The sequence below is a fragment of the Hyla sarda genome, chromosome 1 (genome assembly GCF_029499605.1).
Source record: "Hyla sarda isolate aHylSar1 chromosome 1, aHylSar1.hap1, whole genome shotgun sequence".
Taxonomy (NCBI): domain Eukaryota; kingdom Metazoa; phylum Chordata; class Amphibia; order Anura; family Hylidae; genus Hyla; species Hyla sarda.
The window spans coordinates 196938287-196954014 of record NC_079189.1 but is presented as its reverse complement, the minus strand read 5'-3'; the positions used below and the strand labels follow the sequence as shown (position 1 = coordinate 196954014).

The following is a 15728-nucleotide window of genomic DNA, read 5'->3' as shown; positions in this document are numbered from 1 at the left end:
AACAAATTCCATTTTAAGAATGTCCTTAATGATGCCATTCATAGGAGTGTTGTTAAAGGAGAAAAAGGGGTATATCAGACCCTAAATTCTGTTTCTATTACGGAGTAATGTTTTTCTGGACTTTTTTTTTCCATTTTATTAAAAGCTTCAGTTACCACTTTTCTAGGATATGCTCTTTCAGCTAGTTCCTGTGCTTGTTTTAGTTAGATACATTGTCATTATTAATACGTTTGATCCACACTAACTGGCTGTATGGTATGCTTTTCTTTTAGTATTGTGAGGGTGCAAACTTTTATAATGTAAAAGGGCATTTTTGGAACGTGTTTTTCCTATATGCAGTTGTCTTCAGACAATTATCAATAATAGAAATACTTACGTCCAGGAAATCCAGATTCTGGCACCGAACTGATATGTTCAGGCTGTAGGGCTTTGGGAGGAGTAAAAGGCACACTGCCAGGTAGACACACAGAACATTAAAATAGTCAGTATGATTCACAGTCATCTTTGAAAAGGTTTGTGGAAAGAAGTGTAACATGGCTACTGCTGGACAAGTAAGAATTCTAATATATTGTAAGATTTTTTTTTTTTTTTTAGTTTGTAAGATACTGTATACTATGACATGGCTCTGGCTGATTACCTGTTTATATATTTAGTATATTTTTTCATTTAGGAAAATGTGAGAATATTTAATGTTACACTTTTTGATGTGTTACTCCTAAATTGTATTACTTACTGTACTTATTTCAGAAGAATAGGACTTTACTAAAGTGGTAAGCTTTGCTAAATAAGTCAATAAAACATTATTTGTGTAATTATGAATTGCTCTCTAGATACATATGTGGGATTCATGATCATAGATTCCTAAAGTGTTCCTGTAGTTTCAAGTAACTTTTCTGGATAAGCTGCCATGTGTGTGCACATGAGAAGCAGCACTATTTTTGCCATTATAGAACTTGTATGTGCCATTTCTTATCAAATTTCAGCTTTGTAAGCTTTGTCTATAATTTTCAGTCCTTCTAGAGCCTAACCTCTATGGTGTCTGCAATACACTGCGCACACACACAAATATCTTCTATGGCTCTTCTATGTCTCTGTGATAAAGCAGCAGTGATCATTCTGAACTGTATATAAAGCCCTGGGGTAAGATCTCTTACTGACTTCTGCTGTGGTGTAGCAAGAGGTGGTAGCACCAAGTGTGGTAGAAAATGGTGTCACCACCCCGATGCCATAAAAAACTGTCTAGCAAGATGTCTAAGGGAGCTGCAATGACATGGACGAACTGTTCAGACTGTTCGCCAGAGAATGAACAAGCATCGCTGCAACATAGTGAACTCCAGAGGGACACTGGCTGGGAAACACTGCCTTAGGTATTCATAAAGTGAAAAAAGGTGGTTGAGGTTTATTTCTTTCCAAATTAACTGCATGAGTTATGAAATTTGTTTAAAATGCATAGTATGATAGAAACAGAAGGTGAGAAATCAGGTATCATATTCTTAGTAAGATAAGCATTTTTTAGATTCCACTCTGCCCATCCATGAGTACAAGTTGGCTATTCTACCTAATGCTTTCTGGGGTGTTATCTGCAGGTGTGTTACATGTATACCCACACGGATCAGAGCTTTATAGAAAACAAAGATGGCATGTTCACTGCTTCCCTCAACAAACACACTACCCAAATTTTTTGTCAAGAACCATGTGTCCCAACCAACAGTGTCTCCCCCCCCCCCCCCTGCATACGTGACCTCAGACTGACTGTAAAGGGGTACTCTGCTTCCACGCTCATTTTCTCTTATTTAATGCTGTGATGTCCCAGTACAGGACATGGTCCTGTACTACCCTTTAGGCAATGTCAGGTTGAGCCCTTTAGTGATCTGGGGGCTCCCCTCAAGGTCTCCCCCTGTTGGTTTTATAAAGGTGTGTGTGTGTGTATATCACTTTAATGCCTAGACAGGATCCCTATGTAAAGATAGTATAAAGGACCTGTGGGAGGTCTCAAGGACCTGTCAGCTTTTCACATGTTAGGTTATGCAATCACATGATTTGTTGTCACATGTTATCCTAGAGAGCACCACCAGCAGTTATGACCCGCAGCTTGACAAATGGGCTTTAGTCCAGCCCCCCAATATATAAAGGGGCGGCCATTACAATTCACTCTCCTCTTTGAGAACAAATCTTTGCTGAGACAACAACCACTAGAGATCTCAGTGCAAGTGATCAGCATCTGGAAGACCCCAAAAGCTACAGCCTCTCCAGTTAGTCTCAAGTCTATGTCTGCTGTCACTAAAACTAGTCAAGTCTAATTTCACATCAAGTTAACAACAAGTATATTGGTCCAGCAAGCTGCGAGGTCTTCTGGGTCCTGGCCACCTCTCTGGGAATTCTGGCCTTAGCTGTGAAGATAATTGCACCTTTCTTCTACTCAGTAAAGCCTCCATTTGACCATAAATGGTTGGGGGGGCTCTCATTTCACTTCTAGCAATTGGGATAGCGGAGAATCCGGGTGTGTAGTATTCCGGAACCCGAAAACCACACTAGCGTCACAAACACTAGGGTTTAATACAATCCAGCCCCGGGGTTAATACCATCTGATTCCACCACTCACCCCGCTACACCCGTGGTCCTGCCATTACACCGGTGGTCCACCACACTAACAAATCATGTTTTATTCCAGGGTGCAATTGACAATAGCAGACGTCACATTGGTAAACAGCTTGTAGTGGCACCCCTTGTGTTTGCAGGCTCAAGAAGCAGCGCAGGGTGCTGGAAGCTTTGCATCTTGGATTACTTACCGGTAAATCAGGGAATATGCTGAGAGCAATGATTCCTCCTTTCTACATTGTATCCTTTTCTTTTCAATAATTTTTGGTGTATTAGGAAGAACAAGTCATACTGCCAAGACTGGACAAGGTCTGAAGAGATACATTGAAGACAGGGCAGTATACGCAGACAGAGGTTTCGGTTAGAGATGAGCGAAGTTACAGTAATTCCATTTGTCACGAACTTTGCGACCTCAGCGGTTTCTGACTTTAGCCTGCATAAATTATTTCAGTTTTCAGGTGCTCCAGTGGGCTGGAAAAGGTGGATACAGTCCAAGGAGACACTCCTAGGACTGTATTCACCTTTTCCAGCCCACCGGAGCACCTGAAAACTGAAATAATTTATGCAGGCTAAAGTAAGCAACCGCCGAGCCGCGAAGTTCGTGACTAATCGAATTACTGTAACTTCGCTCATCTCTAGTTGCGGCCATAAATTACATTCACAAACTGGAATTGCTCTGACCAATGTGACTTCTGCTTTCTATCACATACAGGAAATTTGTCTTTTGTAAGAAATTAATTAAGAGGGCCTCTCTGATATGTTTGATTCAATAGAACAAATCAGTTTTTTTTTTAAATAAAATTAAAATTTTAATTCCAGTGCTCAAGTATTCAAGTATTCCAGTATTTATATGTATATAGTGTTTGGAGTCGCAGGGCCCTTGCGTCTCCCAACAGCCTACGGTATATGTACTGTATATTACGCAATAGATAAAAAAATAATAGTCCAAAATACAAAAATATAATCAAGACTATTATCCATTGAAAGCTGCTGAGGAAAGGATTGCTATCTGAAACGCGTACAGCTAAGGGTCAATACAGCATGAAGTTTAATATCTTTTACAATTCCACTAAGCCAGTGATAGACATCCCTGATTCCTGCCGACAAACCACGAGGTGGTGACTCCCAAATGCTATCATAGTGGAGATTATCAGAATTACAGAATGGGATACCATTTGCCATCTCGTAGACCCCGCATTACAGCCAAGACCTCCGGCCGCAAAGACACTGCCGTCCGGCCGAAACTGAAAGCTGGGATCTCACTTCTGCGCTCCATATTCTGAATATATGGAGCGCCTGCAGTATGTTACTAACTGCCAGCATTTACCAGCAAACCTGTGCATTATAAAGAGAGCACTTGGAACGGCCAAAACATATTGCAACCTGGCATTAACCAGCACAACAGAGGGGGTAAGAGGTGTCCTACACCTAATGATTTTTATAACCCTTTTTATCTAAAATCTTATTGGAACTGCTTCCCTCTATTTTTGGATTATATTTTGGTAGCAGAAGAGACAATAAATCTGAGACAGATCATTATAACTTGAGGTGTATTTTTAAAGGACCAGAAGTCACAGCAGACCAGAATATAAATACTCTACTGGTTAGGAGTACAAGTGTAATTGTATAGTTATACTAATGCATTTATTTTTTCTTGCTGTTTTTATATAATTGTCTGTCTTGCTGATTTATATTTTTGTATTTTAGACTTACTTTTATTCTACTGCGTAATATACATGTAGGCTGTTGGGAGCCGCAAGGGCCTTGCGACTTTGACCCAGCCCTACCCTTTTTAAAAAATTAAACACCCAAGGAGGGGGAACTTAACCTCTTATAACCTATTTCCAGTCTTTCCAGGTCTCAGTATATTTCTTCATGGTTCTTTCCCTGTTGTTAGCTCTTTGGGCCCTAATATACTCATAACGTTTAACCAAATTGTTCAGGTTACATCATGCCTCGAAGGCAGGGATCTTACCAGACTTCCATATCCTCCAGAATAACAATTTTAGCAGAGATGAACAATTTAAGTAAACCCAGTTCATTCCGTCCAGCGATCTTCCCCCACCCCCAGGATGACCTGCAGGAAAGAGGACTCAAAATCTCTAGGGAGATAACCAAGATTCTGAAGGTAAAGAGAATGTTTTTGCCCAGAAGCCTGTGTTTTAAATATGCCACCTCACAGGAGCACCTTGGGCATTTGCCATGATTTCTATATCCCATTTTCCTAAGCTGCATAGGAGAGTAGTAAAGTTTATGAATAAGAGTAAATTGAGTCATCCTCATATTTATATTAAGTGATACCCTTTTAATATTCTTAGCCAGATAATCCCAGTCCTCAGGGGATATCTGACCTATATCTATCTCCCATTTCTGTCTGCAGATGCTTTTCTTTATAGAAATTTGAGAGGAGGAAAATGGTAAATTAAAGACCGCTGTTTTTTTTTTTTGTTTGTTTTTTTCCTGCAGGTCTATTAATCATTGAATCCAAAACGCTGTTGTGACTCGCCTCAAACAATGAGCGAATAGATATACATGAATCAGCCCATTTTAATTGAATATACCAAAAAAAAAAGGTCAAGTAGCCCATAATTTCTCTGAATGTCCTATAATTCCATAAGTTCCCCATTTTGATATAATTGTGAGATACGATCCACATTCCGTACTCTCCAAAAACCTTCTTGTTTTAGTAAAAGATTCTACCAAGTTAGTGTTATACCATATAGGAGTAAAGGGAGAATTTTTTTTTTTACCCCACAAATAAGTTTAACCATGTGCCATGCTTTGTTTAATTATTCAAAATATGTGAGAGTGCAAGCTCTTTTTTAACTGACCAGATTCCAAAAAGTTTATAAATATTTGAAAAAGTTTATAAATATTATTCAAACAATATGTGAGAATTCATTCCATGTTATATGATTAATCTGCCTCGCCAAAAGTGATAAACCCCCATCCCTTTCATAAAGTGAAAAAAAAGAATATTTTAGTCTTGCCCGTTTGCAACCCCATTTAAATTTTATTAAGGAGCCGTTCTAATCTATTAAAGGGGACATCTCATCAAATAAACTTTTGATATATTTTAGATTAATGAATGTTGAATAACTTTCCAATAGCATGTTAATGAAAAATATGCTTCTTTCTATTGTATTTTTCCCGATCAGTCCTGTCAGCAAGCATTTCTGACTCATGCTGGAGTCTTAAACACTCAGAGCTGCCAGCCTGCTTTGTTCACAGCCAAACAGGCTGGGAACAAAGCAGGCTGGCAGCTCTGAATGTTCTCCTTTGTGAACAAAGCAGGACTGGCAGCTCGTAGTGTTTAGGACTCCAGCATGAGTCTGAAATGCTTGCTGCCAGGACTGGTAGGGAGACCCCTAGTGGTAATTTTTTCAAAGTGGAAAATTAAATAGAAAGAAGCATATTTTTTAATAACATGCAATTGTAAAGTTACTCTGCATACATTAATCAATAATATATCAAAAGTTTTTTTTTAATGAGAGGTACCCTTTAAACCATCCGTGTTTTATCCAAATAACAAGTCTCCCATAGGTAGGAAGTCTTATTCCACACTGTCAAACGCCTTTGTTGCATCTAAAGACAGGATGGAATGGGACCCCCTGGAACCTATTTAAATATTAGCAAAAGTATGAGTAATATTATCCAGAAGAGATCTTCCAGGAATAAATCCCTTCTTATCTTTCTGTATCAAATAACAAATTACCCCCTTTAACCTGTTTGCCAAAATCTTATCATCTGTATTCATAAGAGATATTGGCCGATATGACTCAACCAATGCCGGATCCTTACCCTTTTTTCTTAATCAGGACTACATGGGCCTCCATCATAAGAGGAAGAGATCCCACTTGAATTGATTCAGTAATTACTTCCCATAGCAAAGGGATCAAAACATCCCCAAACCTTCTGTAAAATTCAAAGGGAGCCCATCAGGCCCTGGAGTTGAGTTCTTAGTAGCGTTATCTATGACCCCTTTCAAATCTTCAAGCAAGATAGGCCTATATAATTCCTGCACTTGTGCTGTGATTAATTTTTGTTAAATTCAAAGATTGTAAGAGAGTCCCCATTTCTACCATACTACAATCACCCTAAGTTTGATAAAGATTTTGAAAAAATTCAACAAATTGAGCTTCAATTTCTTTAGGATCTGTAGTATACCTTCCTCCTCTACTCTTAATCCCTAGAATACTACGTCTACCTTCTTCCCCTCTCCGAAATATTAGCTCCAAATTTCTATGTTTTACCTGATTGCCTAAAATTCATCTGACCCCAAAACCCCTTTTTTTTTTTTTTTTTTTTTTTTTTTTGTGCCTTTTCGATGGAAAAAACTGCCAGATCTTCCTGTCATTTTTTTTCATACTATCGTAGGTAGATATTCCTGGTCTGATATAGTAGGCCTCTTCTGCATCTTTAACCATAGGCGTGCGCAGCCTATTGCATTAGGGTGTGCACCCTAAAGCAGAAACTCACGCTGCACGTGTATATGTCCGCCATTACCGGCGGGTCCCTGGCTGCGATCAACAGCCGGGACCTGCCGCACATGATCCGGGCATCGCTCCGATGCCCGTGGTTATGCTTAGGACGTAAATGTACGTCCTGGTGCGTCAAGTACCACGTCATCAGGACGTACATTTACGTCCTTCATTGTTAAGGGGTTAAATGGAACTTAATAAAAGGTATATTTTATCATATGGAAGGTCCCTATTCAAATCAGTGCCTATAAGGTATGTAGGTTGGTTTTTAGCTAGCTAGGTCAGTTGGTAGCTAGGTGGATTGGTAGTTGATAGCTAGGTAGATAGCATGTAGGCAAAGTCAGATCACAATACACAGTGTTACTTCACACTTTGTATGTTTAGTTCACAAATAGAGCAACTGATAGAGTCACTTCATACAATCATAGATGCAGAGCCTCTAGTGTTATTCAAAGTGCATATATAATTAGGTGTTACTGTTTCACATTTTGTGTAAACTGCACATTCATAAACATAAGATGCATAACTTTGCCTTGATGTCAGGACCCTTCTTGTATAATTGTACAAAGTCCTGTGTATTACATCAGGTCCCTATATTAGCACCAGGTAATGTATTCACTGTTCACTTTATTGCAAATGTCCCAACACTGCGCTATTGCATTAGTGCCCGTCACTGGTGGCCCGGGAAGCGATATTAGAAGAATACACGCTACAACGTGATCCCTGACTAATTAAAGCATGTAGGATCACCTATGGCAATGTGAACGGAGCCCAAATACTTGAAACCAGCTACCACTACCTAGGAAACAGCGAAGTGCAATGGCATAGTGTTATACAATCTGCAGCCAATGCATAACAAAGGAAGCTGTGTACATATGTGGATTAGGAAATGGAGTGAGGGGCACTAGTGCAATAGCGCAGTGTTGGGACATCTGCAATAAAGTGAACAGTGAATACATAACCTGGTGCTAATATAGGGACCCGATGTAATGCACAGGACTTTGTGCAATTATACAAGAAGGGTCCTGACATCAAGGCAAAGTTATGCATCTTATGTTTATGAATGCGCAGTTTACACAAAAAAAACAGTAACACCTAATTATATATGCACTTTGAATAACACTAGAGCAGTGGTCTTCAACCTACAGACCTCCAGATGTTGCAAAACTACAACTCCCAGCATGCCCTGACAGCTGTTGGCTGTCCGGGCATGCTAGGAGTTGTAGTTTTTAAACATCTGAAGGTCCGCAGATTGGAGACCACTGCACTAGAGGCTCTGCATCTATGATTATATGAAGTGCACTCCATCAGTTGCTCTATTTGTGAACTAAACATACAAAGGACATTAACTCACATATAATTGGACTGCAAAATAAAGAGCAACAATAAACATTCACAGAAGTAACTGCAGAATAGCGTGTCTATGTAAAAAGGGTCCAGTAGAGCAGTGTTTCCCAACCAGGGTGCCTCCAGGTATTGCAAAACTACAACTCCCAGCATGCCTTGACAGCCAAAGGCTGTCCAGGCATGCTGGGAGTTGTAGTTTTGCAACATCTGGAGGCACCCTGGTTGGGAAAAACTGCAGTAGAGTAAGTGTATTGTGACTAAAAGCACCACCCCACTCGGTCACCACCCCACACGATTCCCCATCCCAAAGTACCAAAGAAAATAACAAAAAAAACTCACCTAGTCCCACGCAGCGATCTCCTGAAGAGCCGGGCCGCGTTCTCTCTTCTCCACAGTGCAGGCGCTGATGATTGACGTCAACAGCGCCTTCGTCTGGGAAGACGTCACGGCCTTCTCTGAACTGTGTGCGCACACAGTTCAGAAGCTGCGGCCGTGAGTGACCAGCTATAAATGCCTCCCTGGGTTAAATAGACCCAGGGAGCATATAATACAGCAAAGTCTGCGGGCAGAACTGGGGAGGATTACCCCATGATCTGTCCCCCTGCATGATTTTCTGGGGGGATGTGTCCCCCCGATTCCTACGCTCCCTGGATATCGACGGGAGCCTGGGCTTGATTAGGGTGTGCCCAGGCACACACGGCGCACCCCGTGCGCACGCCTATGTCTTTAACTAGAGATTTAAGTTTATTTATCTCCCTAAAAGACACCCCCCCCCCCCCCCCCCCCGATTTCTCTATTTCTCTACTTATAGTGCACCTCATAAATGCCTTTAAGGCATCCCAAACCATATGTATGTTTTTGGAGCCCTTATTGTTTTACAAAAAGGACAGAATTTAAAAAAAATATATTAATCTCTATCCAGAACCGTAAACCAGTATGGGTTAATTCTCATTAATTTTGGCTTATTAAATTTTGAGATCCCCAAATTAATTCTTAGCTTAATCGGTGTATGATCTGACAAGGACCGAGTCTCCTAAATCATATCCTTAATGAAGGGCAAAGCATGTAAATTACTGAGACAAATCAATTTTTGATACAAGTTTTGTGTGGGGTACTCATAGCAAGAAAATATGAATTTCTGCTCATATAAATGTCGCCAAACATCTATCCAGTCTAATTCTTTAAGTCTGGAAAATGTTGTGTCTCTTAATGTATTTGATGAGCTATTAGCTGTATCTAATAAGGGTTCTATAATGGAATTGAAATCACCAGAGATAATCAGCAGGATATGGTCCTTATTTTTGATGAATCTGCAGAGGGAATCCAAAATCTCAAAATCAAAGGGAGGAGGATTATATATAAAGGCTAAAATAAGCTCTTACCTTCTATAGTTCCATCCAAAAAGACATATCTGCCCCTATGATCAATTGATTTCAATATTAAGTCAAAATAAATTTCTTTGTATAAATACTGATACACCTGAAAAATACGAGGAAGTTGAATGATAGGACTGTGCAGCCCATTTCTTGCTTGCCCAGTAAACGGTGTCTGCATTTAAATGTGTTTTCAAAAAGACTGACTAAAGCAGGAAGATGCATATTGATTTGTTCAAATACTGACACTCTTTTCCTTCGATCTTCTAGACCCCTGACATTCCACGTATGAATATCAATAATTTTATTATAAAAAAAACACACCCCATCCCTCTCCAGGGTACTCCCACCACCCACTCTTCCCCTAAACTCAATATGATCCAGCAACGCAATGCATCAGACCTCTAAACTATCCAATTAAAGCCCCTCCCACACACCCCAAACCCCACCGCCCACCAAATTCAGGATTCATTGGTGCCATAAAATCTATAGAGACTCTGAATTCAGCCAAGTAGAAACTTCCTGGGAGGAGTTGAAAAATGTTTTCTTTCCATAGGTGATCCTCAATCTGTGGGGGAACAATAAGGAAAATTGAATATTCGCCTGTCGTGGCCGAGCCTTCACATTCCCATAGCTAGCCCGAGCCATCTGAGTTTCTTGGGTATAGACTAATTTTTTTTCCTTTTTTAAAAAGGTCTCCCATTTCTCCTAGATTTTAAGTATTGCATCACAATCTCTAAAGCTGAGAATTTTCCTAATTTAAAGTCCTTGGAAGTGATTCAGCAGGTAATTTCTTCACAGGTACTCTGTGCCTGTTCAACAGTAAACTGGGATGATAAAATGTGGTCGCCAAACATTTCCAGCATCCATCTGTGATAGAAGTCCAGTGCATTATCTTGGTCGGCCCCTTTGGCCTATCATGCGTATATTGGATCTACATGAGCGATCCTTAAGATCAGTCGTGTGTTTTATTTATTTTTTTCATAATATCAATCTGGGATTTCTGCATAGTGGAGGTAGATTCTAGCTTTTTTTTTTTTTTTTTTTTTTTTGTTGATTTTTCAGCGAGTCCATTTTCAATACTAGTCACACTCCCATTTTCATTAGATCATCACATATTAAGGTAATATCAGAGGACAGAGAGCCAATTTGTATTTGCAGGTCTTTGATTGATTACTCTGGACTGCTAGAAGAATCTTGCTCAAAACTTGCAGGGTGGCCTCCCCTTGTCCCTCCTCCTGTACCCAACCTCCTTACAGCTTTGGGTGGCATCTGTACGTTATATCAGATTTGCCACTTCCCCAGAGCACCAAAATGTATTCCCTGGTTATAATCAGACTTATTTGATTGATTTAACCATCCTGCAACCCCTATAGCAGAAAGCCTTTATAACTTAAGGATTCGGGCCTAGATTGGTATATAGTAGAGGTGGCACCATACAGGCCCTTGTAGCTTCAGACAGATTGATGTATAAAAATTATATCAGCATACAGGACCTCCCCACGGTTCAAATGAGGAATACTGACAGGCGGTTGGTGTCCAGACCCTCAGCCAAACTTCCAGTGTCGGAGGCAAAATCCCTTGCAAACTCAGCCAGACGCCACTCCGTCTGTCCTCACAGAGCTAATCCCCTGGCAGAGAGAGACGGCGTCCGCTCGCGGGACATGTGACCCAGCTGGCCACACCCCCAAACCCACATGGACCAATCCGGGAGCTCCAGCATCCATCGCCGGAGACAGGCAAGGTGCCGCATCATTGGGCAAGCTAACAAAGATACATACATACACCAACAACACGCATGTATAAAAGGATAGGTTAAAGTAACTACACCCAATGTAATCCGAATACCATTTATGTAGGACCAATAGAAAACTCTGCTACCCGCAGCTACAAACAACAACAACCTACAAAATGCAATGCTGCAGCAGATCAAGGTTCCCACCGGAAGAAGGACTTGGCTCTGAAACGGACGTAGGGGTGGACGTCTCCTGGTTGCTTTGGGCTGCTACTATGTGGCTATTGTGTAGTGCTGGATGTTTGATGGTATTGCACCTTATAATTTGCACATGCACTTTATTTATCTTTTGCAATATCGCATTTTGCACCTCCTTGATGCCCTTTTATGCACTCCTAACATGATTTTGTTTGGAGTTGTAATATATATTATTGTATCATGATCCATTTAGCTTCCTGTGACGTACATTTTTACAGTTGCCCTCATCTTTGTTTTTAATATATTTTTATGTATCTCTTGCCCTTTTTCAATAAAGGCTTTGTAATTTACTTATTTCTTGGTCTGCTGCAGTATTTCATTTTGTTGGTTGTTACAGACAGATCTAAAATACCGAATGCATTTATAATTAACATGTAAAAGGGATTACCAAGGGTATATTTACAGCATGTAATCATAGTCAGAAGGTTCCTATAATCTTATAATGTTTCTATATAAGATCACATGTCCATTGCCATCCAGGAGTTTACAGCACCCCACATGACTCTCGGCAATTTGCTTGTTGACAGTTTTTGTCCTGCTTTTTAATGCCAGCTAAGGTTTGGAACATTTGTTTAGTCAGCAGAGAGTTGGAGACTTTTATGCACTGTGCGTCAGTTTTCAGAGACCCCTGTTCTGTAACATTACATGGTCTGCCACTTTTTGGCTGAGTTGCTTTGATTCCTAAAAGCTTCCATTTTCAATAATTCCACCCACTGTTGATAGCTGGAGATCTAAGAAGGAAGAGACTTTGGGGGAGATTTATCAAAGGATTTAGACTGGCTTTTCCTGTCTAAATTTGTCGCACAGAAAGTCGCAGTCTAAATATGTGCGACTTTTCTGCGACTTTTGCTGTAGAGGATTTTTAGAACATGATGCATGCAAGTCTATTTTAGACGGAAATGCATTGGTGCTGAATTTATCAAGTGTGACTTTTGTGCGACAAGTCGCATCTGCCCAAAATACGCTGAAATGTCAGACCATGTTGGAGCAGGTCTAAATGCAGTTTAAGCTGTAGACCCTGAAGTCTGAGCACAGAATTTATCAAGGGCTGTGAGACCTTTGATAAATTAGGAGCACAATAGACAGGAGACTATCACATACGCTGGTCTATAAGCATACCCAGAATAGACTAGATTAGTAAATGTCCCCCTTAGTGTACCTGTCAGATCGTACATAAAAACAAAAAAATGTTTCCCAGTACCTAATCCTGACCATGTACATCTATTGTTTTTATTCCTATATTTATTATAAAAATACCTCTTTTCATTAGCTCACAGTGTTAGAAATCCTCTTAGGGGAAGAGTGCATGTCTCTCCCTTGTGGTGGTGGTGGTGGGAGGTGATTGGTGTGTCTGCTTATGCAGCCTTGTCGAGGAGTCATCTCTTGTCCATGACTCATGGACAAGCTGATGCTACTGCAGGACTGGTAAGTGTCCCAGTTGGTATGGGGACCCCTAGTGGTGGGATTTTCAGGAGTCGTTTTCATTTTAAAATATAATTTTTTTTTTAAACAACCATGTTATAAACGGTCTTTTTAATTAGCCGTTTATGCGATGGCCCCGACATGCAAAAGTATCATATGTTGATGCTGCCTTCAACATGCGATGACCTCTGAGAGGCCATCGTATGTTGAAATTATCGTATGTCTGGGTTATCGTAGGTCAGGTGGTCACTGTATATACAATGCCTGCTTTGGTTGTTTGCCCCTCTACACAACACATTTAGGTTAAAAGCCATATATCTACCATTTTAAAACAGGATATAAAAAGTGAGACAAATTTTTTCTCTTATGCAGCTTAGAATACTTTAGTTTTATCTTTTATTTTCCATTCAGGTCATCAAATGTAAGGCTGCGGTTTGCTGGGCACCTAAGCAACCACTCAGCATTGAAGAGATTGAAGTTGCAGCTCCAAAGGCTCATGAAGTTCGCATAAAGGTAATATTTATACTTGATAGCAATTTCATTATAGCTATCTACAATGTATTCAGGAAGTCTTCACATCCTCTCACTTTTAGTAGATAAGTAGCTAATTGGGGAGGTCCCGTCCCAGAGATCGCGGGGCGTACCAGGAGTCAGACACCCCGCGATCTAGGGGATAAGTTTACTTTTTTGCCAGAGGTTTTTTTTTATTTATTTATTTTATTTTTTTTAAAGTTCTTTGTCTTCTTGGAAGGTGAATTTTTTTAAGCCCAGTCGGAGTCCAGAGCAATCTGGATCAGGTTATTGTTAAGAATATTTCTGTACTTTACTCCATTCAGCTTCCCCTCAAACATGACCAGTCTCCCTGTCCCAGCCACTGAAAAAACATTTACCCATAGAATGATGCTACCACCACCATGCTTCACTGTAGGGATGGTATTGAGCAGGTTACACGCCTGGTTTACTTCAGGGATGGTCAGCCCTAAGAAAAATGCTGGTTGTTCCAAACTTCTTTCATTTTAAAATTATGAAGACCACCTTGAACTTGGAGACTTTCAGTGCAGCAGTCTTATACCCTTCTACAGATCCACATAATCCTTAGCTCTACAGGCAGTTCGTTCCTCCTTATGGCTTGGTTTTTACTCTGATATACCTTGTCAGCTGTGAGATCTTATATAGACAGGGCTGTGGCTTTACAAAGCCTGTACAGTCAAGGTGTAGAAACATCTGAGATGATCAATAGAAATAGGAGGGTCTGAATTTTCATTTTTAATAAATGTGCAACAATTTCAAAAATTCTATTGCCACAGTCTCATTATTGGGCGTTGAGTGAAGTGATGTCAGAGGAAAGTGAATGACTACTAACCAAAGACAACAGCAGCAGTTGAGAGATGTAGCACTTGTAGGATGAGTGACTACCCACCAGGAATAATTGCATTAGATAGGGGTTGAAGTGTTTTCATGATAACCACAAATAAGAGAAACAACATATAACAGGTCACATGTAACAGGACAACAAATTCCCCAGAAACTGTCAGACAGAAAAGGGCTAGCGCTACCAAAAACAGACACAACCGGAAAGATAGCATAAACACACAGTGACTTAAAGGGGTTATCCAACATAAGGTAATTTTAATACTTTTCTGCCATACAGTAATGGACATGCTTAGGAAGGATCCGTGCTTGTCTTGTAGCTAAATGGCTATGTTGTGAGATTACCATAACGCACTGGCTAGCTTTCTGTGAAATGGCTATTTCCTGTTGGAGTTCCCCCTTCCAACTACAAGTCTCATGATGCCTTATTTGTAAGTGTCAGGCCACTTTTCTCCCTCAGACATCCTCCTCCCCACCCATTGAAGCACAAATGAGTTTTCATGCTATGCTGTGAACACTAGACCTGTGTTTTCTAACCAGGTTGCATATAGCTGTTGCAAAACTGCAATCCACTGCAGAATGATCTCCCACCCAGCAGTCGCTACACCCATTGAAGCAGACATGCTGCTTTGAACATTGGACTAGTGATGTAATGTCACAGGCTGCACTGCAACCTGAAAAAACTTGACATTAAACACAGGTACAGACACGATGTTAGGTACCGCACTTACAGCCCCTGTAAAGTCGAAAAAAAAAAAAAAATCCTGGAATACCCCAGTATCACTGCCAAGTGCATGAGGTACATAGATCCATTAAATAAGGGCTCGTTCACACTGTCTGGCTCCGTTAGGTCATGTTAGTAAAATCCGTCCAAGCCTTGTGCAAACGAATTTAAAAGGATCCCATTGATGCTGTTTTTTTATTTATTTATCTTTATTTATTTATTCTTTTTTTACATGAAAAAAGACTGTGCATACAGTGTTTTTTTTTTTTTTCTGTAAAAAAAAAAAAAAAAAAAAAAAAAAAAAATACAATGGATGAGCCTTTAAAGGAGAATTCCAGAATAGAAAAAATGTCCTCCATACTGCCGGCAGTAAAAGAAAAATAAAAAAAAATAGATACATACCTTTCTTCACTCCCCCG

The 15728-nt window shown here is 40.2% G+C and overlaps 1 protein-coding gene across 2 annotated transcripts in view; it reads left to right on the top strand.

The window, feature by feature from the left end:
- Positions 1–478: 478 nt before the first annotated feature.
- LOC130362412 (alcohol dehydrogenase 1-like) overlaps positions 479–15728 on the top strand; it is a 66926-nt gene continuing 51676 nt past the window's right edge. The window contains exons 1-2 of one of the 2 annotated variants that reach the window (XM_056566837.1): positions 479–551; positions 13626–13727. In XM_056566837.1, the coding sequence (XP_056422812.1) occupies positions 534–551; positions 13626–13727 (120 nt within the window). In that variant the 5' untranslated portion in view covers positions 479–533. Of the gene's footprint in view, positions 571–13625; positions 13728–15728 lie in introns of both variants that reach the window. The other variant, XM_056566848.1, reaches the window with a different exon arrangement.